Below are 22,792 nucleotides of genomic sequence, written 5' to 3' on the forward strand. Positions count from 1 at the left end.
TTGAGTCAGTGAACCAACCCCCTGGTGGAACGAGGAAGTTGTGCCACTCGAAGTACCATTGATGTTTAACATTGGAAACTGGTGAGATGCTAGCCCTGGCTCCTTGTACGACTGCACGAAATGGGAGTGGGTTGGAGCAGGGATCCCAGATGTAGTATCGACATCTCCATCGCCCTGCGTGAGCGGTTCTGCCTCAATGCGACCATGACCATCCCACTGGTTCACGCTGGTGTTCTCACACCATGGCGATTCTCCGGCGTTGTAGGTGGAAGTGGAAGTAGGGGCAGGCGCGGGCGAAGGTGCAGGTGCAGGTGCAGGTGCATCATGCAGTGTGCGATGAGTTCTATGATGGCGTTGTAGTGTGTCGCTAACGCGCCCGGTGGTCAGTTTACCTGTAGGTTTCCATCTCAGGGTCAACATGAGACGTACTTCCTGCTGAATTTTCTTCCACAAGTGGTGCACTTGAAAGGTTTCTCATTGTTATGTGTGCGCTCGTGCCGTCTCAAGTGCTCGCCCTTGATGAAAGTTTTATCACATTGGCTGCATGTCTTGATCGCCCTCAGGCTGGCCTGTGACATGGTAGGAGTTCATGGACTTCATGGACTTCACACTTACGGGGCCGGCACCAAGGCTGCCGTGGGACGGGTTAGAGGTGAGACGCAGTGGGATAAAGATGAGAGGTGTTGATGGACGATGCGGAGAGAGGGACTAACCCGGCTAACCACTGCCTTCCTTAAGCCACCTCCTACTCCTCGGCTGTCCCGCAACCCCGCAACCCCGCAGCATAAGGCTTAAGGGCTAAGAGGCCTAGGGAGCCTTAGGATCTTCTAATCCCCTAAGCCCCGCAACTCCCCCAGGCTTAGGCTTGGGCTTAGGGGCTTAGGAGGCCTAAGGATTTAGCCCTAGCTCCTTTGCCCCTGGGCCTTAGGCTTCAGCCTCTACATCCCCGCCGGGGCTCCCGCTTCGGCGTCATCCCCAATCCCAAGGCGTGATGTCATTTATAGTATGTAGCTACCACTGGTGCTACTGTACCACCCACCACCAACCCATAAGCCCCAGACACCGGGCACCAGCGGCATTCCGGTTCTCCGTGCATCTACACCGAAGCGAAGGCGTCTTGACGTGATCATTCAGTTGGATAGGTAGGGTAGGCAAGGTAGGCAAGGTAGGCAAGGCACTTCGCTATTGCATGTAGAGGCGAGGCAATATTGAAAGGTGTTGCAACGTACACAGTACAGCCTACAGTACACCCGCCTGTCCTAGGCTTAGGCACGAAATCAGACCTCCAAGTAGAAACCCAAGTCGTCGCCTCTTTCTTCCCGTTCAGTTTGACCATTTCCCAGAAATCGGAATCTGTTGGGGCTCCTGTATCTGATGTCAAAGTCTTCGCCTCGATCCTTCTCCAGACATTCTGTAAGCAAAAAGAGGTCAGCTCAGTCAGGTCACAGGTCAGGGCTGATTGCTCTAGACAGCTGAGTCGAAGCATAACATAATCATGCCAGCGGTCTGTTCGCCTCCTTCGCCTTTCTTGAGTTCGGTTTGGTCAAAGACTTGAGACTTACCTTTGTAGTGGATGACGCTGCCGGCGTACATGGCGGTGACGGGCCCGTCGACCTTGTTGTTTTTATACCAGCTGCGGCAGCCACTTGCCCAGACGGTGCCCTTCAAGAACTCTTGGGCATAGAGATTAAATTCTTCGAGGACGTCGTCTTTTACAAGGATGGAACTGCGCCGTGTGCCGTGTCAGTCAGAGAGGAGATTTGAGAATCGGATGGTTCATAGATGGAAAGATAATGGATGATGAAATGAATGGTGGATGATAGATAATGGATGATGAATGATGCATCCAGATCATGCGAGGCTGGGCTCCCTTCTCCCTTACCTGATATCATGGGTGGCGATCTTGCTGCACCACCGTAGAATATATTCGGCCGTCCAGTCGATGACGGCCAGAAGAGACCCATGCCCGACTGGACAGTTGGGACCATTGAAGATGAAGTAATTGGGCATGCCAGGCGCGCAGATGCCAAAATATGCCCGGGGCACATCCTCCCATTCCTTTTCCAGCGTGCGGCCGTCGCGGCCGACGAGCCTCCAGAATGGGTGGAAGGAGACGTCGAATCCGGTGGCGCAGACGATCATGTCCAACTGGGTCTCACCGGCCTCGGTTTCGATCCCGGACGGCGTGACCCGGACGATGCGGTCGAAGCAAGCTTCGCTATTCTTCGCCGTAAGAGCTTCCAAGTAGCCCTCGCCGGGGGTAAGACGGCGGCAACCGACTTGCCAGCTCGGGATGAGCTTCTCGACTAGCTCGGGATCATGACCAAGACGCTCGGCCATGATCTCTCTGAATGCCGTGGTGACCATTTCCTGCTCTTTCGAATCCTTCAGGAAGGTGGGGAAGTTGTGATTGAAGCTGATCGGTCAGGCTAGGTTAGCATAGGCCATAGGTAGTCATATTGTCTCGGAGAGGATGCACTCATTGGGTTTGGGATTGGAATCAGGCTCAGGTTCAGGTGGTGGCCTACTCGTGCTCTATAGCTCTTCTATATTTGGTCAACTCTTCAGGATGATCTCGGAACCTCTGCTTTTGTTCTTCCGAGAAGACAAAGCCTTTGCCTTGTGGGGCGAAATCGAGGTTGAAGTTCGTCGAGATCCACGTCGGTGAGCGGATGTAGTTGACCAGATGGCTGACCTCCGGCTGGATGCTGGGCACAATCTGGATGGCCGATGAGCCATTGCCGATCACGCCGACCCGGCGGCCTTTCCAGTCGGCGGTGGCGTCCCAGGCGGCGCTGTGTAGCAAGGTGCCTTTGAAGTCGCGGAGCCCGGCGATATTGGGCCATCGCCACTTGTTCAGAATGCCGGCCGCGTTGACCACGACATCGGCCTCGGTATTGGACACTTGTCCGTCGTGTTCGACTTTGATCTTCCATGTGGCCGAGTCTTCGTCCCAAATGGTCTCGATGACCCGGGTGTTAAACTGGACATAGTCATCGAGATGGTATTTCGTCGTCGTCTTCTTGATATATTCCCAGATCTCGGGGCCTGACGCATAGTAGCGTGACCAGTCGGGATTGGGCTCCCAGGAGAAGGTGTAGACATGGGCGGGAACATCACAGGCGACGCCAGGGTATCGGTTCTCCAGCCAGGTTCCGCCCACGTCATGATTCTTTTCATAGATCTGGAAGTCAATGAAACTGTCCAGCTTCATCTTGTGTTTATACTTGTATGCCAGAGTGAGACCAGCATAGCCGGCGCCAATGCAAACCACTCGGAGTTTTCTGGGCCTGTACAATGGTTCCTTCTTCAGGGGCACCCATTTGGGGTGTGTTGATGGCAAAGGGGTTTCATGTTCTGTTACTTTGAATCCGTTAGCTATACCATTGGTTCCGTTGGTATGCAAGCCGGAGCTGGCTGTCTCTGTCTCATTGTTATTGATGGTCATAATTGCTTGTGGTCAGAATAGTGTGTGGGGTGAAGAGATCGACGCTGGATACTGGAAGGAATAAGCCAGCAAAAAGGCAATGGCTAAGACGCTGTCTTGCCTGTGTCTATGTAGCTTTATATGTAGTATCTTCTATGCAGGGGGTTTAGACCAACCCTACGGTGAGAAGATGGGCCGGACATGTTTGACAATGTCACAAGCCCAAGCCCAGCAAAATACAGATGACCGGCACCGGCACCAGGGATGGATATTGGACAGACGGGAAAGTGAAACGGAGCGCCGCCCAAACACCGACTCTCCTCCGCTCCGTTGCCAGTATCACGCCGGCCCGCTGATGACTGACTCCTGGGTTGGTTTATTCCCAGAAGACGGTATGTAGGAGACTGCGGAGAGGAAGCGACCCTACGTGTTGGTCATTAATCAGACAGGGTTGGCCCTAGCTCTCGTGTCATCTCTGTCTCTACAAGAGGCACGCTGGCAATTGTCTCATCTCAACCGGCCCCCCAACCCCGACCTACGATACGATTCTGTCTGGTTTCCTTTTCAAACCCGATTCTGTCCATTCTCCTTTTCAACCACGATTTTGTAGACAGTACCATGTCGCCCCAAGTCAAGAGTCCTACTGCATTGGCCCATGTCGTACTCAGGACCAACAATTACCGGGCCATGGTGGACTTCTACGTGCAGTTTCTCGGCGGAAAGGTTGCCTATGAAAATGAGTACCTTGCATTCATCACCTACGATGAGGAACATCACCGAATCGCCATCTTGCAACTCCCCGAGACGGCCAACAAGGTGCGAAATACCGCCGGGCTCGAGCATATCGCCTTCACCTTCGACACTTTGGACGACTTGGCCTTAGCGTACCGGCAGCGCAAAGAACTGGGAATGCTGCCTGTGTGGTGTGTGAACCACGGGCCGACCACCAGCATGTACTACGAAGACCCGGACGGCAACCAGCTGGAAACCCAGGTGGACAATTTCGACTCGGTGGAAGAGACGGACAAGTTCATGAGAAGCAACGCTTTTGCTGAGAACCCGATCGGAGTGGATTACGATCCAGAAGACCTCATTCGGAGACTCCAGGCCAGGGAAGATGACAAGTCGATCAAGGAGAGGCCCAACATTGGCCCAAGAAGCCTTCCACCAGTTCACTGAGAGGGATGAGGGTGGAGGATGGAGGGAAGAGCGAGGAGGGTGGAGGGAGGATGTGGATTATTTCCATTTCCGACGCTCTACTGTGTCTGAGCAGCGGGTGCTGTATAATGTCAGTATAGTACAAATGGTACAAAGAAATGGTACTGATTTGATCTCTCGATGTTTCCTTTCCTTTTCTGCGTCGGTGTCCGTGTCCGTCGTGAGACAGGACGTCGTGTCGCTGGGACTCAATGTTTTTCCGTTTCCATCAATGGTTTAGCAGTAACTAGTTTGTCTACTAGGTCTAGATCTAGACTGAGAACAACAGACAACAGACAGCAGACAGCAGACAGTGGTCAAGTCACGCGGCAATCGCAGACACAGACACAAAAACACACACCAAAACACACTCTACTTGCCCAGTGGTGAGCTGGGTAGGCAGCTATACATGTCGGGTGGGCTCCATTTCAGCAAGCTTGTAGCCCACGGCAGGCGTGCCATCTCCATCGCCATGGCCATCAGTCTCATGCTTAGCGCCGAGGCCATTCGCTCCATTCGTTCCATTACCATTCACTTGTCCATTTGTAAGCGTGATTGGTTTCGTGAATGCAAATAACTGGTTCACCGCATCGACGAGCTCTTTGCCCTGGCGGTTCGTTTTGCCGACCGAGCGCCAGCTGACAAAGTTGTCTGGACGGACGAGAATGACGCCGCCGGGCCCAATTCCCCGGTTCTTCTCCCAGTTATCATCGCGGTCGACATACTGCGAGTTCTGACCGATTTGGGCGGTCTCGATCGGAATGCCGTGGGCCTTCGCCACTTCTGCGGCAGCTTGGAGCCATGCATCTCCTTGATTGTCGGTGATGACGAGGAAGCGTCCATATCCATGCTTGGCCACCAGATCGTGGGTGGAGAGGATCTGACCATCTTGGTCTTCCAGCCAGGCGTGAGGAAGCCGGTGACCGGGTCTCGTGGTCGGGATGTAGGTCTGGCCGAGGGGATCGGTCTCCGGGGGCGCGGTGCCGTCGGGGATGTGGAAGCCGGTGTCGTAGCGGAAACCCAGCTCCAAATCGTGGGCGGAGAACTCGACGTTTTGCGACTCGGTGATGCGTTTTGTCTGGGCCAAGAAGGTGCGGCCGGATTCCGAGTCCTCAAACAAGGCTTCAAACTTCTTCCTGTTGCCCTCTTTGTCGCCCTTGATCAAGCCGATGGCCGCGTTGATCACCGTGGTGTTGACGAACGTGAAGAGGCCCCAGTCGCAGTTTCGTTTGCCGACGGCCCGTCGTTCCGCGTCATACGTGTCCAGGAGGGCCGCGTCGGCCTTTCCTTGGAGCACCCAGGCCAGCTTCCATGAGAGGTTGTTGGCGTCTTCAATGGCCGTGTTGAGGCCCAGCCCGGTAGTGGGCGGGTGGCGATGGGCGGCGTCGCCGGCGATGAAAATCCGCCCTTCGCGGAACTTGTTGGCCAGCACGCGCTCGATGATCCAATGGTTGATGGTATGCACCTTGAGGTCCAGGTCCGGGATTTTGAGGAGGTTCCGGATGCGTGGGATGAGCTTGCTCTCGTCGTAACGCTGCTTGTCCTCCACGTCGAAGCCAAAGTGGCACACCCATTCTTGGGACTTGCGGCCCCAGGTCGGCCCCATGGGAACCACCGCGCCACTCTCCAGCACCGTGCCGCCGTCCCCGTTGATGAAGTGGCAGGCAAACCATTTGTCGTCCCAGTACTCGGACAGATCAGCACTAAAGTGCGTCGAGACCATGTCGGCAATATCGGTCGGCCCGTCCATCACAACGCCAATTCTGGGGCCGATGCTCTTGCCACCATCGGCTGCCACCATGTACTTGGCCTTGTAGATGATCTCATGGCCATCCTCATCCTTGACCGTGGCCGACACTCGATCACCGTCATCTGTAAAATCGATGACATTGTGGGAGAAGAGGATCCTTCCTGGATTTCTTTTCTCTGCCAGCCGGCGGAGGATGGGCTCGAGGCGGATCTGCGGGAGATTGTTGGATCTCAATGGGGCATCTCGACTGAAGGGGTAGAAGTCAGAGTCAGTGATGTATGTAGAGCAGACGGGCATTGATACATGTCATGTGTCTGGCTGAGCAGGCCAACAATAATGTATGTAAAGCAGACCAACATTGATTCATCATGTGTTTGTCCACTTGCAAGTATGTTTGAGAGGATCATGTGTTGGTTGTCCACTTACAAGTATATCTGAGAGGTAGGAGACCCGTCATCGCCTCCGAACGAATTGAGCTGATGAATGGTTCTGCGATCCAGAGGGCCCGACCCGCCCAGCGAGGTCCTCCACAGAGCGCGGCTGAAGTTTCGCGAGGGCGCGCCCTTTTCCAGAATTTCGTCCACCATTCCATGTTGGCGCAAGGCCTCCATGGCCCTTTGGTTCAAGTAGTGAGCCTTGGGCAGCTTGGACGTGCCACTCCGTCTTTCGACCAGATAATGATCGACTCCGTAGTCTGCCAGCATGGAGGAGAGGGTCAAGCCACAGCCGCCACCGCCGACGATAAGGACATCGGTGGTGACGGTGGTGGTAGTGGTGGCAGCAGCGGTGGCGGTGCTGGTGCTGGTTTGAGCCATGTTTGCTAGGGATAAGATAGGGGATAGGGGCCAAGGTGAGCAGCTCAGCGCAACGCAACCTCTGCGAGCAGACGATCAAAGACCATATATAGATGGAGATATAGATATAGATATCTATACAGAAAGATGTACAACCCGTCTCGTCCCGTCTTTATCACCTACGTCGTCCCAATCCCTTGCAGAACCACCCGAGGCGTCACCACTAGGTACGGATACTGTATCACGGTATCACGGTGCAAAATGCGGGGCGGCCCTCCACCTTCGCCTCCGCCTCCGGGGGCAGTTCCTGTTTTCGTTCGGTTTCGGGTTGGGTTTCTCGGCTGAGACCACCGGGGCGTGCAGTCCAAGTCCGCAACGGCCGATCCAAGACCAAGAAGTCAGGCGGCATGATGCCCACTCGAGCCACAGCCAGGACTTGGGCCATTGTCATTATCATTGCCATTGCTAAAAGACGTCTTGCCCGAAGCTTCCCCGGCCCCGGCCCTGGCCCTGGCCCTGAAACCTCCTTACGGATAGGACAACGGCCTGTCAAACTTGGGCTAAGGCACTAATATTAGGCATTCCCAGGCTTAGGTTAACCAGAAGGCTGGTATAGGCACACTTATACAGTCTGGGCCTCCCCATAACCCTTTAATAAGGAACGTGGAACATTTCAACCTTTGACACTCCTTACGGATAGGACATTACATGATGGTCAGAGAGAGAAGAGCACCAAGACCAAGAGAAAGTTAGTGCCCAAGTTTGACAATGATACCATCATGGAAGTATCGTTGAGATCCGCTTGACCAAATCAGAAGTTCCCAGTCCAAAGGTGGAGTCTTGATCAGATCTGGCTGTCCGCGTCCGCACAGCTTTTGCAACATCTGGAAACGGTCAGGTCAATAATGATAATAGGCCAAGCCAACTCGCAGTGATTTGGATTGGGATTGGGAGTGGGTCATGTCATCATGAGGCTTACTTGACACGAGGAGTCCAAGATTCCAATATTTGGCAATATGGGAGATGGTAAGCTCCAACAACTCTTGCTCCATGGGTTTCTTCTCAATCGCGACATTGACATCGACATCGACATCGACATCTCTTCGGATATGCATGGCGGATGGGCCGATGAGAGATACGACAATGAACGGCGAGCACACAGCGGCGTACTCTGCCGGCCACGCCCGGACTATTTTGCACACACTGCTGGTACATTGCCGACACTTGTTAGCCCATTTCTGGCTGCGGAGGACATGGGTCTCGGCCGAGGTTGAGGTTGAGGTTGGGCAGCCCGTCTCCTGGTTCCTGGGGTTGGGCTTGGTATTTCTGTCATGCATGAGATATGCCATCATTCGCGAACTACAGACACCAGAGTGGTGATTTGATATATCAGCCTCGTTCACCAGTCCAGTCTAGTCTGCAATGTGGAGGTCGAGGTGAAGGTCGGGACAGGACAAACCTTTGAAGGAGGATATGAGTGTGGATGACCCAGTTTACCGCAGAGACGTTGTCTTGGTCAAAGCGGGTCACCGTCACTCCTGAATCCAGGTCAAACGCCTCCGGGAGAACCAGACGTAAACAGCTCAAAGCGGTTTCCAAGTCGTCGATGGCGGTCTCGGAAGCGGTAGGGTTCCGAAACATGGTGTGAGCTTGGAGCATCAGAGCTTTGGCGACGAGGAACCAAGCTCGCTCGTTGGAGACGGAGCCACCGCAGGCTTGGAGACACTTCCACATGACAGATATATCCGGATTGAAAGCGGCCGAGGCAATGGGTGTTTTCGAGCCCCAGTTGGTGTCCGGTGCTGGAAGGAAGACGTGCATTTGACCCTGGTCAATCGCATATGGCCGGCACGAGAGGGTCGACACAAAACTGTCCAGCTCCCACACTGACCACCAGGCTCGGCGTCTCTCTTCTTTTGACGCCCAGTCTTCGGCCGACGTCCATGGTTCCAGTCCCAAGCTTTGTCTCGCCATGGCCTCGGCATCCGTTCGATGAAGTTCGAGGTCATATGCGAGGCGGATACAGGTGCCTGTCAACAACCAGGCGAATGATTCGGGAACCGAAGTCATGCTGTAAAAGGCCAGTAGAATGCACCCTTGGAGGTAGGTCAGGTTGGGGGTCAGGTTGTTCTTGTTCTTTTCCAGGGCAAATTTTTCGTATAGTTCTCGGGCCTGTTGGGCGAAAATCTCGCCCCGGTCTCGAGCCATTTGTCCGGTAAAGAAAGGCGAATTGGAGAACCTCGCAGCAAGAGACAACATGCCGTTCAGCACGAAAGCAGCCTCGAAGCTGAGATTGTGGTAGCGATTGTCCTGGTCATTGTCATTGGTCCCTCCTGGCAGTTGCAACTGTAAAGAAGACTCCAGGCGCGAACGTTCAAAAATCGGCAAGAGGCCATGGATTTCAGCAAAGAAGATGGTGATCCTGTTTCCCGATCAGCTGGATCTGGAAAGGAAAAGGAAAAGGAAAGGAGGTTGCCATACAGATGATCTATCAAGCTTGCTGGCTGAGAGAACGAGAAGACAGGGACAGTGTCGTTGGACTTCAGACGACCGCCGGCAGGTGTATCCTCTGGCCGGCCTTGTCCTTCTACATCTAATGAAGAAACAGCCGCGAAAGCAGGAACCGGATCGAATGCTGGGTCCAAGTTGGTCCAATGATCTGCATCGTCCTGCAGTGCCATGCGTGGGTATGACAGGTCATCGAGGTCGAGGTCGAGGTCGGGAAGCTGCTCAGCACCAGCACCGAGGTGTGATAGTGGAGGACTCCAGTCGAGCTCAACCGGCGAGTCTGAGCTTCTCCGGTGGAGGTTCAGGCTCGGTCGTGCCCACGACCACGAGGTGTTGTGTCTGGACTGCTCCGAGGAGGCTGATCCGAACGAGGGTCTTCGGGGGCTCTCGTGGTGGTTCTGCATGTGTATCGAGTTGCGCCTAGTCATCAGCGTCATGAGACAGTCTAAGATTGCGTGAGGGCGAGTTAGCTTAGCCAGCGCCGAGTGAGTTATCAGCATGATCTGTTCACCTAGCTTTTCATCCAGAATATCTTGCCTGGAGCGTTTCGATTTCCTCTCTCTTTCAATGCCGCTCGAACTTTTCCGCGGGAGAGGGGATTTCCGCTTGGTTGGATAGATGCAGTCTTTACCCGAGCGGTCGCAGAGCGAGCACTTTGGCCGTATCATGTCACCTAAAAGAAGCCTCACATTTAGAGAGGACGAAAGTGAGTGCTAAGGTCTCGAGTCTCGGGTCTCTACATTTGGTCTTCTTCCTGTTCCCAGCAAAAATGGTCAGAATGTACTGGATGCATGCTTTCAATTAGCTGTTGCGAGCGGCCAGAACACATACCTCTTGCATTCCTCACACGCGCGTACAGCTACAGGTGCCACTGACTGAGATGTGACTTGCACCTGCGATGGCCGAGGAGCCAGGCCAGCGTCGAGAGATAGAGATGTCGCGAAAGGGTCGTCCATCGTATCCGCGGTGGCGGTGTTGGTGTTGCGGACAGGGCTCAAAGACAGAGACAGCATGCACCGACAGCGACAGGCACGTCTCGTCGACCAGGAAGATCATCTGATGGATTGAAAAGAAACAGAGATCATCTAGAATCCAGACATGGGCGAGGTTGGTATGTCCATGGAAAGTCAGCGGGCCTGAGCCTGAGCCGGGGAAATGAGGGGTGAGTGCACCTATTGCTGCCTAGGCAGACCAACTCCAGACACCAGACCAACTCCACCTTCCCTGGGTACGAGTACGGGGTACATGCAGGCGCATACCGGCGAAGGACCAGGTCAGAGTGCGAGGGGCTAAGGATTGATTGGAGGCATGCAATGCTTCGACCGCCAGCGACCCTTTCTCCTTGTTGTAGACTGTTGAGCTGCATGCAACCCGACTGGCTATGGCTAACCCCAGAGATTCTCCGCAAATGGCATTGTGGTGGGTACTGTACCTGTACGGATACTTCTCTACTCGTACAACAGTCAGCATCTCCGCAACGTCAACTGCCTGAACAACCGTCCCCGCAATGTTCGTCCCGCAAAGATCAGCCTGGTGGCGGCGGGATGCGGGACGCAGGGTTACGTGGCAATTGCAATGAGAAGGCTAAGGAGCCCCTGAGCCCCCGGCCATTTGATGTTGATGCACCAGGGCGCCGTCAAAGTCCAGGTACTCCCATTCCGTACACTATCCCGCAAAAACAGATGACTTAGACTTAGACCATCCCCATCCCATCAACCGGGATCCGTCCGGAACAGTCTCATTATGAAAACGAAACGTGTGGTATGGTGTGGTGTGGTGTGGTGGCCAAATCCAAGCCTGAGATGAGACCCAGACAGTTTATTAGACTTTCTTTTTCGATCTTGATCTTGACTGTTAATCCTGGTCCTGATCCTGATCCTGATCCTAACCCTATTATTTGTTCCTGTCTTGGTTCTTAGCAATCAATCAATCATTTCACTTCTTAGACAGCCAGCCATTCCTGCACACAAAACAAAACACCAAACTACTACTACGGCTACTACTATAGTAGAGTACAGTACAATACCATGGCCGCATCTACTTCTGCTTCTGGTCACCCACCACCACTATTGGGCCGTCAGGACGGAACGGTGGGAGTGGGAACGTCTCCCCAGGATAGTAATCCCAATCCGAATCCGGTCTTTGACACCATCCCTCGAGAATGTAAAGCTGGTGTCTGTGTGAGGGAAGGACCGGATTTCCAAGTCCGAGTCGAGCAAGTGCCTGTCCCTGAACCAGGTACGTACACACAATACCAGTACAGTACCAGTATATATGTGCCTTGTCGTTCCCTTGTGTCCCAAGCTTCGTGTCTCTTTGAGGGTGACGGTCAACTGGTTATGTTTGGCCCCCCATAGTTGTGTTGTGCTATGTTTGGCTCTCCATATCTGTCCTGGGCTGTGTTGTGTCCCAATCCAACTGAACTGTTCGTGTCATGGCCCTCCATATATGTGTTGGTCTGTGTTCTCTTGAGAAGACGACAATGATGATGTGATGCCAGACAAGACAACCCTCCATCTCCCATCTAATTTCGGCATCGACAAATATGTTCCAAATCATTCCATTCATTCCTTCAAATAAACATTGATACTTTTTGGTCTGTCTAACACAACTGTCAGGCCCCGATGAACTTCTCATCCGACTCAACGTCACGGGAATCTGCTACTCAGACATCCATTTCATGCAAGGCGATTTGGATCTGCCGGCCATGTCGACGTTTGGGGTCCGGTCGCCCGGACACGAAGGCGCCGGAGTGGTGGTCAAAATAGGATCCAAGGTCCAGAATTGGAAGGTGGGAGACCGCGCCGGTCTGAAACCCGTGTGGGATACCTGTGGGAGCTGCGATCTGTGCTGGACCGGGAGGGAGGCTTTCTGCGAGAAGTCCATCCACGCTGGACTTATGAAACCGGGTAGCTACCAGGTGAGTTTTGATTAGTTCCAATTCCAGTTCCAGTTTGAATTTGAAAGTGTGAGTGAGAGTCAGAGGCAGAGCTCTCCCAAGGGTCAAAGATATGGTGAAAGAGGGGGCCAAAGAAGGGCCAAAGAGAGGGCTAAAGACGGCAGACGGCTGGCTGGGGCTGACGTTTTCATCCATCAGCAATACGTCCTCTCCCCAGCTCGATATACCGCTCCCATCCCCGACGGAGTGGACGATTACACGGCCGCACCTATCATGTGCTCGGCGAGCACTGTTCACCGGTCACTGGTCGAGTCTCGACTCCGGCCTGGGCAGTGGGTTGCTGTAAGTTGAAGTTTTGTTTTAGTTTCCCTTTCGAGATTCCCTTTGCATCTATCATATCCAGCTATTATATCCAGCTGTCATATCCCATCTATCCTAGAGTCAGAGTCCAAGTATCGTCGACGATTATGCTGTGCTGTGCTGTGCTATGCTGTGCCGGACCTGACATGCACCTGACATCGGCCATGGCCACTCACCCTCACCCTCATACTCACACTCACGCTCACAATCACACACAGTTTCCCGGGGGAGGCGGCGGAGTCGGCATCCAAGGCGTACAAATCGCAAAAGCCATGGGCCTTCGACCCATCGTCATCGACACGGGCAAGACGAAACGAGAGCTCAGCCTCACATGCGGGGCGGAGCATTTTGTCGATTTCAAGGAGTCGGAGGATGTGGTGGCCCAAGTGATTCAGCTGGCCGACGGTATCGGCGTGCACGGCGTCATTGTCACGGCGCCGAATGCGTACGCCGACGCGATCGCCATGGTGGGCAAAAGAATCAGTGGCAAAGTCATGTGCATTGGCCTTCGTAAGTCCACTTGTTTTCTTTCGTTACCTTCCCAGTTGGAACACTTTTCTTTCTTTTCTTTTCTTTTCTTTCGTTACCTTGGGATCCCAGTTAGACCACTTTTCTTTCGTTTCGGTTCGTTTCTGTTCTGGCTCTGGCGAGGAGAGTAGAGGTGGTACTGTAACATTGGTTTTCCTCATGGTTGGCGTTGGCGTTGGCAATGGTTATCCTCTCTCGTGGCATCGGCATGGGCATTGATTTCCCCCTCTGGCTCTAGTTATCACTATCATTAACATGTGTTAATTTCCACTAACATATCTTGTCAACCACAGCCCCCAAAGGAACAGTCCACCTCGGTTGCGAACCTTCCAAATACTGCTTTCAAAACCTCACCATCTCAGGCACGTTGGTGGGCAGCATGCACGACATCGCGTGTGCGTTGGACTTTGCGCGACGAGGCCTGCTGAGCCCAATCCACACCGTCTATGGAATCGATCAGCTGCCCGAGGTGGTGGAGATGCTTAAGAACGGCCAGATTGCCGGTCGAGCAGTGATTGATTTCAACCGATGATGATTCAGACACGTTAGATTAGGAATGATCTGGTCTCCGTCTCCTAACCATCTCCATCTCCATCTTGTCAAAGGTTGGAATGTTCCATGTTGGCTATCAAAGGGGTATGGGGCCCAGACTATATAGGGATGCCTATACCAGCCTTCTGGTTCAAAGGAAAAGGCTGGGAATGCCTAAGTTAGTGCCTAAGTTTGACAAGTCTCACCTTACGCTTGAAGCTTCAACCTTCTCTATTAAAGGTTGAAATATGCGAGATTCATATTCTCTATTAAAGGGGTATCGGTATAGAGACTATATACAGTAGGCATGCCTATCTATACCAGACTTCAAGTTATAGGTTATAGGGCAAAGCTGGGAACAATGTGCCTAAGCTCTAGGTTAGTGTCCAAGTTTGACATTCTATCTCCTAAGTTGCGCAACGCCTTGCAAGGTCTATCATACCTAGAGCGATCTTCATACGAGGATTGGCAGTGGAGTACCATCAAATGAAAGGGTGAGCCTGAGCCAGTCTGAACGAGTACTCCGTACGAGTAAGTACCTCGCAACTGTGCGTGGACGTAGATTTGCATTCACAAGTTTTCCGAGTATACAAATATTACATGGCGTTCGGTCTGCTTACAACTTACAGAGCTTGGTAGATACAGTAGATAGTAAATTAGGTCCACGGAGAATGGATAATCCATCTCATCTCATTTCATCTGCTATGGTAATCTACCCCATCTTATCTCATCCAATATGGCTATGGCTATGGCTATAGCTTTGGCCATGGCTATGTAACAAGTCACGGTGGAGATAATCCATCCCATCTCATCTGCTATGGTAATCCACCCAATCTCATCCCTATGTAACAAGTGATGGTGACGGTGACGACGTTTCTTCTTTCGCGGCGTGAAAGTCGACGTAGACCTCGGTTTTCGGAACCATCAAAATCATCATCTTGTAATCGAGAGGACGAGGTTGAGTGGTGCCCAGAGACGCGAAGGATTGCATCAGCCGAGCTAGGATATAATGCATTTCCGTCATGGCAAATTGCATGCCGACACAGATACGTGGACCGCCACTGAAGGGGCTGTTGAAAATAATCAGTCAGTATGAAGTATCAAGTATGAAGTACCAAGTAAGAAGTATGAAGTATGAAGTATGAAGTATGAACCGTCATGGCGATGGCGATGGTGAGGTTAGGTTAGGTTAGGTTTGGCAGTAGCAGTGGCAGTGGCCGACACGACAACGGCATAGCAAGGCAGAGGCACTCACAAATATGTCCAAGGCTTGTGGCTCTCGTCAGAATCTGTCCAGCGCTCTGGCCTGAACTCGTGCGAGTCTTTGCCCCAATACTCCTCTCGTCGGTGCATGCTTCTTGCAGAGTAATAGAGCTCCGTGCCTGTGATATGATGCCGTGTCAGCTCAGCTCAACTCCAATTTCCATCTCCATCTTCTCGAAAAGCCAGCCAAATCTGGTGCCAGGCGGAACATGGCCGTGACCGTGACCGTGACCGTGACCGTGATCGTGATCGTGACCGGAGAAGATATTGACGCCCGCCCGGCATCACGGTTTCCTCCCAGCCTTCTGAACAAAGGCATCTCTTGGATCCTACTTACCTGCTAAGACAGCAACGGGTCCGCCGTTCTTCCCCCCCACGGGAAGGCTGAGGTCTCGGAGGGCGTTCTTCCGGGTGTAGGGCAGGATGGGCCACAAGCGCAGGACTTCATTGATGATTGCTCTCAGGTACTTCAGTTCCTTCATTTGTTGGAAGGTCGGGGCGTCTGTGGGCCCAACCACGTTCATGACTTCTGCCCTTGCTTTGGCATAAACGCGAGGGTGTCGAGCCAGCGCATGTAGAGTGTTACTGTTTGAGCACATATCGCATTATTATTAGATGATTCGATTGTACAATGTCAAGTAGAGGTTCGGGGTCGAGATGTTCTCTGTACTCACGTCAAAGTTAGAGCAGCAGTATCGCGACCGCCTAGCATGATGGTCATCAAATGACCCCGAATCTCCTGAAGCAAGTCGAGTCAGTTTAGGGTATAGGTTGTTGGACATGGAAATGAGAAGATGGAATGGGAATGGGAAGGGAAATGGAAGGGAAATGGAAGGGAAATGGAAGGGAAATGGAAGGGAAATGGAAGGGAAATGGAAGGGAAATGGAAGGGAAATGGAAGGGAAATGGAAGGGAAATGGAAGGGAAATGGAAGGGGAATGGAAGGGGAATGGAAGGGGGATGGTAAGGGGAAGGGCAAGGGTAAGGGTAAGGGAAATGAGAAGGGAAATTACTTCTCGATCCAGAGTGTCTGCAGTGATGGCATCCAAGAAGCTATCGCCCAACTTTTCGCCTGCCTTTCTTCTTTCTATCGCCCGGTCGATCTGGGGATAGGCGACACCATTCAAGATAGCCATGGCATCTTTCATGGGCTTTTGAGGCAAGATAATCCTCCAGAGTCCGCCGGCACGAGCCCGGGCATCCATGATCTCAAACACAGTATCCCACGCGTGGGAAAATTGATTGACCGGGTTCTCGACCGTGTTCTCGTCCGTGCCCAGCATGTAGTGCATCGACGTGTCGAGCGTGAATCGGTGCAGCAGGTCCAGAACCGGAACAGGCTTTCCTTCGTGGGCCTTGATGAACCGAATCATCCTCTCGACGTGATATTCAAACAGGTGCAGATCCGCCAGCCGTTCCCGAGTGAATTGTTTCCGCAGCTTGGCTCGGCTGCCCTTCCACTTCTCCTAGGCTCGGGTCAGGACCGGGAACATGGAACAGTCGAATGCAGAAAGAGTACAAGGAGACGGAACTGACCCCATCCAGGTTGAAGGTGCTGTCACCCAGAAATTCGTGCCATTGATCATGAAAATCAGTCCCCATGCCCACCTTTCCAGCTAATGCTCCTTCCTGAAGTATGTACCTGACGTTTTCCGGCTCATCGGTGAAGATGCTGTTGGCCCCAAAGGCTGAGAACTGCATTCGAAACACACATGAGCGTGAGCGGGCCGTGGGCACATTGCAATGCTCTTCACTTCCCCTTGCCATCTAATGGTCGAGTCGAGCAAGGAAGAACAAGGGAGCATGTCAGGATTGGTGTGCATACCTGGAGAGTCCTTCCATATTTACTCCACCACTCGGGCCACAAGTCCATGAATGTGCCATCTTTGACCCTCTTTCCAATGTACAGGAAACGACCGATGCCTGACATTCAATTCGAGAAAGCATGTCAGCGTCCGCGACCGACGGGGCCAGATCTGGCCTGGCCTTGGGTGACACGGCAACTCACCAAATGGAATGGGAAAGACATTGGGAGGCTCTGGACAAGGGTCTCCCAGTTGCTTGATTCTTCGATTGTAAGAGATGTGACGGGTCACCAGGATCACGACACCGAAAACAACGACGGCCAATATCGGAAAGTTTGGCATCTTGTAAGTCCTCCGATGTTGCAAGTCCGCCAAACACTTGATGTCCCAAGACTGGGCTGCTCATATATGCTGACTGCCGGGGTCACTTGCGGGGTGCTGATATAGACACCATGACCATGTTAATTCTGTTCCCTTTGCGGGGCAGAAGGGACAATGGCACGGTCGGGCATGGGTACGGAAACCCGGTTCGGCCTGTAACTGGTGGTTGAAACGGGCTTTTTTGTCCATCCCCGCCGTGGTTGGGTTGCTGTTCGGCCAGTATAGATCGCGTCTCTTCTGGGAAGCTCAACCCTGCTCAATGCGTCGGCGACACCTGGTGGGGCCTCCTGGTGCTGTAGAGAGAGCTCTTCTTCTTCATAGTTGGCAGGTACTGCTCGACATACTCGGTCACAAACCAGAAGCCCAAGCCTTCCGAGATTAGGCTGGCTGATCCTGCGGGGTGAGAGGAGACCCCCCCTTAACCCCGGATTCCATCCTCTGTCCTCCGTCCCGTACGCCGATGGCCCACCAAGTCTTGCACCTGCGGAGATGATTACAATCAATCACCCTCGGCTATTTCGCCGCAGTCCATGGCAAGGCAGGCTTGATGACTAGGACGTAGGACGTCGCTTGAGGAGCTACAAACTTTTTCAGGATATCGGGCGCAATCTTGTTAGTGCACCAAGTGGCCCTTGAGGTCTTTTTCATGCAAAGAACCTCCTTTCTGCTTCCTGCTCTCTGACGAGACTTCCCCCGTCTCCTCGAGTAGAGAGAAGTCCCGGGCAATGGTTAAGCGGCGGTTGCAAGTGGCCGTTGGCGCCAAACGCTTACTGGTAAACACTTGTCAATAAGGTTTTGCCTTGTACTGTAATCCAAGCCGGCCATTTAACCTGCAGTCGCAAGACGAGCAGTGCAACCATTGAGGTACAGTAGTTTTCCATTTGTGCCCCTTATGGTGCCTGTATCTGTATCTGCAGAGCATGCAGTATGCTCCACCGTTGACCCCGATGCACGCTAGCATTATTAGCATTACTAGCGCGTTCTCAATAGCAGCAAATCTCCATTAAGGGCTGCACTAGTGATCCTCTGCCTCTAAACCATGTATGATCCTCCGGGGCGGTACAAGTATCAGATTAATTCGAGTCATACACTAAATGAGTGCGTCTTCTATGTCTGCCTCCGCACCTGCACATACATAGTACACCTCTATAGTACACCTACATAGTCGTAGCCTGAGGACACCCAAGCCTACTCCTTCTTCCCCCAAGCACCACCGCCCGGGGTCATGACCACGATGCGATCGCCGCTCTTGACTGTGACAGTGTTCTTGCCGCCGAGATTGACTCTGCGCGTCTCACCCGTCGCCTCGTCCTTGGTGACCCAGAGATTGAGGCCCTCTTGGCCTGGCCCGCCGCCGTTCATTCCATAGGGCCGGTGAACCCTTCGTTCACTGAGGATCGAGCACTGTACGGGCTGGAGGAACTCGATTTCTCTGACCACGCCGTCACCGCCGGCATGTACACCGACGCCACCAGACCCGGGACGTAGGGTAAACTGGCGCAGCACGCAGGGATAGCGCTTCTCTAGGATCTCCGGGTCGGTAATATGAGTGTTGGTCATGTGGGTGTGAACACCGCTTTGGCCGGACCAGGTAGCGCCCGCTCCCGCGCCGCCGGCAATGGTTTCGTAGTAGCCAAACCCATCTACGTGGGAGCCATCGGTGGCGGACTTGCCGCCGGTACCGAAGGTGAGGTTGTTGGTGTCGCCCTGGGACGCCGCGCAGGCGCGGAAGGCCTTGAGCACGACATCGGTGATGCGTTGCGAGGTCAGCACGTTGCCACCGACCACGGCCGCGGTGCGAGATGGCGACAGCAGCGAGCGCGGCGGGATCTTGATCGAGATAGGCGCGAGGCAGCCCTGGTTGAGTGGAATGTCCGAGTCAATCATGCAGCGTAGGCAGTAGATGATAGCCGAGTGCGTGATCGCTACAGGGGCGTTGGTGTTGCCGTACACTTCCGGCCCCGTGCCTTCGAAGTCGAACGTCGCCGACCCGTCGTCTCGGTCGATTTCGATTCGGAGCTGAATCGGCGTCCCGTCGTCCATATAGTCAACCGCCGTAAGTGGCTCGCCGCCAAACCGCATCCACAGCTCACGGAGGAGATTACGCACCGCGGTTTCAGCCGTGGCTTGGATGCCATACATGTATGCCTGTACACACGATAGGCCGTACTCAAAGATCAGCTTCTGAATCAACTGGATCCCGCGAGTGTTGGCTGCAATCTGCGCCTTGAGGTCCGACAAGTTGTCCGCCAGACACCTCGTGCCCGAACACCCTTCGTAGTGACTAGGTTCGTCCAATAAGATCTCGGTCATACGGGACTCGTTGAACACGCCGTTCTCAACGATCTTCTCCGATTCGATGGCAGCTCCCTCCTGCCAGAGTTCTGTTGATCGGGGAGGCATCGACCCAGGTAGCAGCCCTCCAATATCAGCATGGTGGCCTCGGGAAGCCACGTAGAAGACAATCTCTGAGCCTCCAGGCCGATCGAGGACGGGGGTAATCACCGTAATGTCAGGCAAATGAGTCCCGCCACAACTAGGATGATTCGACACAAGAACATCGCCATCCTTTAGCTGGCCTAGCCACCGTTTGTGTTGGTAGCGAACAGCGAACTGCATCGACCCCAGATGCACCGGAACATGCGGGGCGTTGGCCACGAGTCCTCCGTCGGGAGAGAAGAGCGCACACGAAAAGTCGAGTCGTTCTTTGATGTTGGTGGAGACCGAAGTTTTCTGCAGTGTCCGCCCCATCTGTTCGGCGATGGACATGAATCGGTGTCCGAAGATTGACAGGCGGACAGGATCGAGCGGGATCGAGTCGGATGCCAGCTCGGTTGAGATGTCTTGATGTTCCTCAGTCTTTTCCTGCTCCAGGTCAAGCACGATGCACGTTTCCAGCACATTGGCCACGGCATTGGGCGCAACCACAATGGTCTGCGTCTCGTCGATGATTATCGCCGGTCCATGAACTCGAGTGTGCTTCTCGATAGCATTCAGCAGATAAACGGGAGTATCAGCATAACCGGTCGACCCGAAATATACGCGCGTCGTCTCTTTCGGAGGCTGTACCATGTCCTTCATCTGCGCCTCTTTTAGCTGGGCCATAGGACTTTTCTCCGCATGCCGGTTGGAAGACGCAGTCGAACGGACGCGGACGTCGTCCACAAGTAGAGGCTTCTCAAAAGTGAACCCAAACTCTCGCCGATGTCGTTCTTTGAATGCCGTGGCAAAATCCCAGTTCTCGGGTTTGAGGATCATGAGGCTGGTATCTGAGCCTTCGTATCGCATGTTGAGATATAGTTGATGGCTGATCTTGTCCAGCTGGAAACCTTGATCCATTAGGTCAGTAGTTGATCGGGCGACCATGCTTGCGAATCTTTTTTGCAGATTCGATTGAGAGGACAGGTACTCGACAGACGCGGGCTCTTGAGCTTCCTTGACAACATCTGCGAGAGCTAGTCCGTATGCAGACAGGACAGAAGAGTATTTGTGAATGATGATTCGACTGATACCAAGGGTGGCCGCGACCGAACAAGCATGTTGGCCTCCGGCACCACCAAACGATGCGAGATAATGCGAGGATGTTTCGAAGCCGCGTGCCTCGGTGAGATTGCGCACCGGCCGAGCCATAGACTCATCAGCAACCTTTAGGAAGCCCAAAGCGACTTCCTCGGGGGTGAACTGGGCTTGGTTCTTCTCACGTTGCTCCTTATTGATGGCGTCTGTGAGGTCTCGAAATTTTCGCGTTGTGATGTCGCGGTCGAGTGCTTCATTCTCATTTGGCCCGAAGATCTTGGGGAAGTACTCGGGGAGTAGTCTTCCAAGGAACAGATTGGCGTCAGTGACGGTAAGAGGGCCTCCTTTGCGGTAACAAGCTGGCCCGGGGTGCGCCGACGCCGACTCTGGGCCTACGAGAAAGAGGCCGTTGCGCCATGCGAGGATCGATCCACCTCCTGCAGCGACTGTGTTGATATCGAGCTGTGGAGACTGGATCGAAACCCCGGCGATGTTGGCGCCGAAGACGTGCTCGAAGTTGCCATCGAATCGACAGACATCGGTGGAGGTGCCTCCCATATCGAAGCCGATAACGGGCATGCGTTCATCTTCATCCCAGCTCGTCGCTGCAAATCCAACCACTCCGGCGGCCGGCCCAGAGAGAATGGCTTTGAGGCCACTGAAACTGCGGAAGTCGACTAGTCCTCCGTCAGACTGCATAAATTCAAACCGACAGCCGTGCGAGTTGTCCAGTCCACCCTCAAAGCTGGAGTCGATTGAGTCAATATAGTTCTTAATGACCGGTGTCAGGTAGGCGTCTGCTGAAGCCGACATGCCTCGCGGCACCACTTTGATCATGGGCTGCAGCCTCGACGACAGCGCAACTGAGAACCCCATGGACACCGCGATTTCTCCAATCTTGAGCTCGTGGGCTGGGAGGGCGTAGGAGTGCAGCAGTGCCACAGCGAGTGATCTGTATCCTTCGTCCCATAAAGTGTGCAATTCATTGATGACTTGTTCGATGTTGAGCTCCTGCAAGACTCGAAACTGCTCTCCGGTGGTACCCTCCACCAAGCGACAGCTGGGGTATCTCTGTTCCTCGCTCCCTATGGGGCAGGGGATAATCCTCTCGTCGATCTCGACCACCTTCTCATATAGTACTTCCGGTTTCTTTGCGGAGAGGTCAAAGATCTTAGGTCTCGACTGGTTTCCAATCTGTAGCAGATCTCTGAACCCTTTCGTTGTGATTAGAGCCGACTTTGCGCCTTTCCTCTCTAGCAGTGCGTTTGTAGCAACAGTGGTGCCCATTCGGAGTCTGTCGATGTATTTCAGGTTGAGAGGCTTGCCCCTGGGAAATCTCTCTCCGGTGGCCATTTCCAGCACCCGCCGAATCCCTTCAGTAGGTGCATCTTGATAATTTGCGGGGTCCACGGATAGGAGCTTCAAGATTATGTCAGGTTTTCCAGGAACCGAGGCGTGAACATCGGTAAATGTTCCGCCTCGGTCAATTGAGATGCTGACTTTGGAATGTTCGGTCTTGTCGGATACAGTCATGTTGAATATGAGTGCGCAGTTGATGTTGTTGCACCAACACCCGACCAAAGCGGCCGTCCCAGCCCTAGATATAGCTCCAGCGAGAACGACATTGATGGTGCCAACCCCGCCATCTCGCCGTCAGGCAAACGTATGAATAATAGGTTTCTGGTGCTTTCCGATCTTACGGGCCAGCTTGCGAACAACAAAGAAGGCTGAAGGGTCGCACACCATGAGATGGGTGATGAAATTGGAGCTTTCGGGAGAGGGTCCCGTAGTCTGAAGCACCTGATCGGAAGCATCTTCCCTAGCGTCTCTTCT

At 53.5% G+C, this 22,792-nt stretch overlaps 7 protein-coding genes across 7 annotated transcripts; 2 read left to right on the plus strand and 5 right to left on the minus strand.

Annotated features, from left to right (window-relative positions):
- Positions 1 to 1,277: 1,277 nt before the first annotated feature.
- A1O3_08670 (uncharacterized protein) lies at positions 1,278 to 3,448 on the minus strand (the record flags this gene model as incomplete). The annotated part of the gene is made up of 4 exons (XM_007738767.1): positions 1,278 to 1,411; positions 1,563 to 1,726; positions 1,883 to 2,416; positions 2,529 to 3,448. The coding sequence occupies 4 exons, from the start codon at positions 3,446 to 3,448 to the stop codon at positions 1,278 to 1,280; spliced, it is 1,752 nt and encodes a 583-aa protein (XP_007736957.1).
- Positions 3,449 to 4,045: 597 nt separating this feature from the next.
- Positions 4,046 to 4,606, plus strand: A1O3_08671 (uncharacterized protein; the record flags this gene model as incomplete). The annotated part of the gene is made up of 1 exon (XM_007738768.1): positions 4,046 to 4,606. The coding sequence occupies one exon, from the start codon at positions 4,046 to 4,048 to the stop codon at positions 4,604 to 4,606; it is 561 nt and encodes a 186-aa protein (XP_007736958.1).
- Positions 4,607 to 5,027: 421 nt separating this feature from the next.
- A1O3_08672 (2,4-dichlorophenol 6-monooxygenase) lies at positions 5,028 to 7,189 on the minus strand (the record flags this gene model as incomplete). Its single annotated transcript, XM_007738769.1, has 2 exons — positions 5,028 to 6,621; positions 6,801 to 7,189. The coding sequence occupies 2 exons, from the start codon at positions 7,187 to 7,189 to the stop codon at positions 5,028 to 5,030; spliced, it is 1,983 nt and encodes a 660-aa protein (XP_007736959.1).
- Positions 7,190 to 8,557: 1,368 nt separating this feature from the next.
- On the minus strand, positions 8,558 to 10,080 carry A1O3_08673 (uncharacterized protein; the record flags this gene model as incomplete). Its single annotated transcript, XM_007738770.1, has 2 exons — positions 8,558 to 9,590; positions 9,650 to 10,080. 2 exons carry the CDS (start codon positions 10,078 to 10,080, stop codon positions 8,558 to 8,560), a joined length of 1,464 nt encoding a protein of 487 aa, XP_007736960.1.
- Positions 10,081 to 11,703: 1,623 nt separating this feature from the next.
- Positions 11,704 to 13,995, plus strand: A1O3_08674 (alcohol dehydrogenase; the record flags this gene model as incomplete). Its single annotated transcript, XM_007738771.1, has 5 exons — positions 11,704 to 11,914; positions 12,295 to 12,596; positions 12,774 to 12,917; positions 13,154 to 13,445; positions 13,757 to 13,995. The coding sequence occupies 5 exons, from the start codon at positions 11,704 to 11,706 to the stop codon at positions 13,993 to 13,995; spliced, it is 1,188 nt and encodes a 395-aa protein (XP_007736961.1).
- A 1,591-nt stretch (positions 13,996 to 15,586) lies between these two features.
- A1O3_08675 (uncharacterized protein) lies at positions 15,587 to 17,024 on the minus strand (the record flags this gene model as incomplete). The annotated part of the gene is made up of 4 exons (XM_007738772.1): positions 15,587 to 15,842; positions 15,932 to 15,996; positions 16,271 to 16,723; positions 16,794 to 17,024. 4 exons carry the CDS (start codon positions 17,022 to 17,024, stop codon positions 15,587 to 15,589), a joined length of 1,005 nt encoding a protein of 334 aa, XP_007736962.1.
- A 1,607-nt stretch (positions 17,025 to 18,631) lies between these two features.
- Positions 18,632 to 22,492, minus strand: A1O3_08676 (5-oxoprolinase (ATP-hydrolyzing); the record flags this gene model as incomplete). Its single annotated transcript, XM_007738773.1, has 1 exon — positions 18,632 to 22,492. One exon carries the CDS (start codon positions 22,490 to 22,492, stop codon positions 18,632 to 18,634), a length of 3,861 nt encoding a protein of 1,286 aa, XP_007736963.1.
- Between the last annotated feature and the right edge of the window lie 300 nt (positions 22,493 to 22,792).

This window comes from Capronia epimyces, assembly GCF_000585565.1.
Source record: "Capronia epimyces CBS 606.96 chromosome Unknown aczIQ-supercont1.8, whole genome shotgun sequence".
Lineage (NCBI taxonomy): Eukaryota > Fungi > Ascomycota > Eurotiomycetes > Chaetothyriales > Herpotrichiellaceae > Capronia > Capronia epimyces.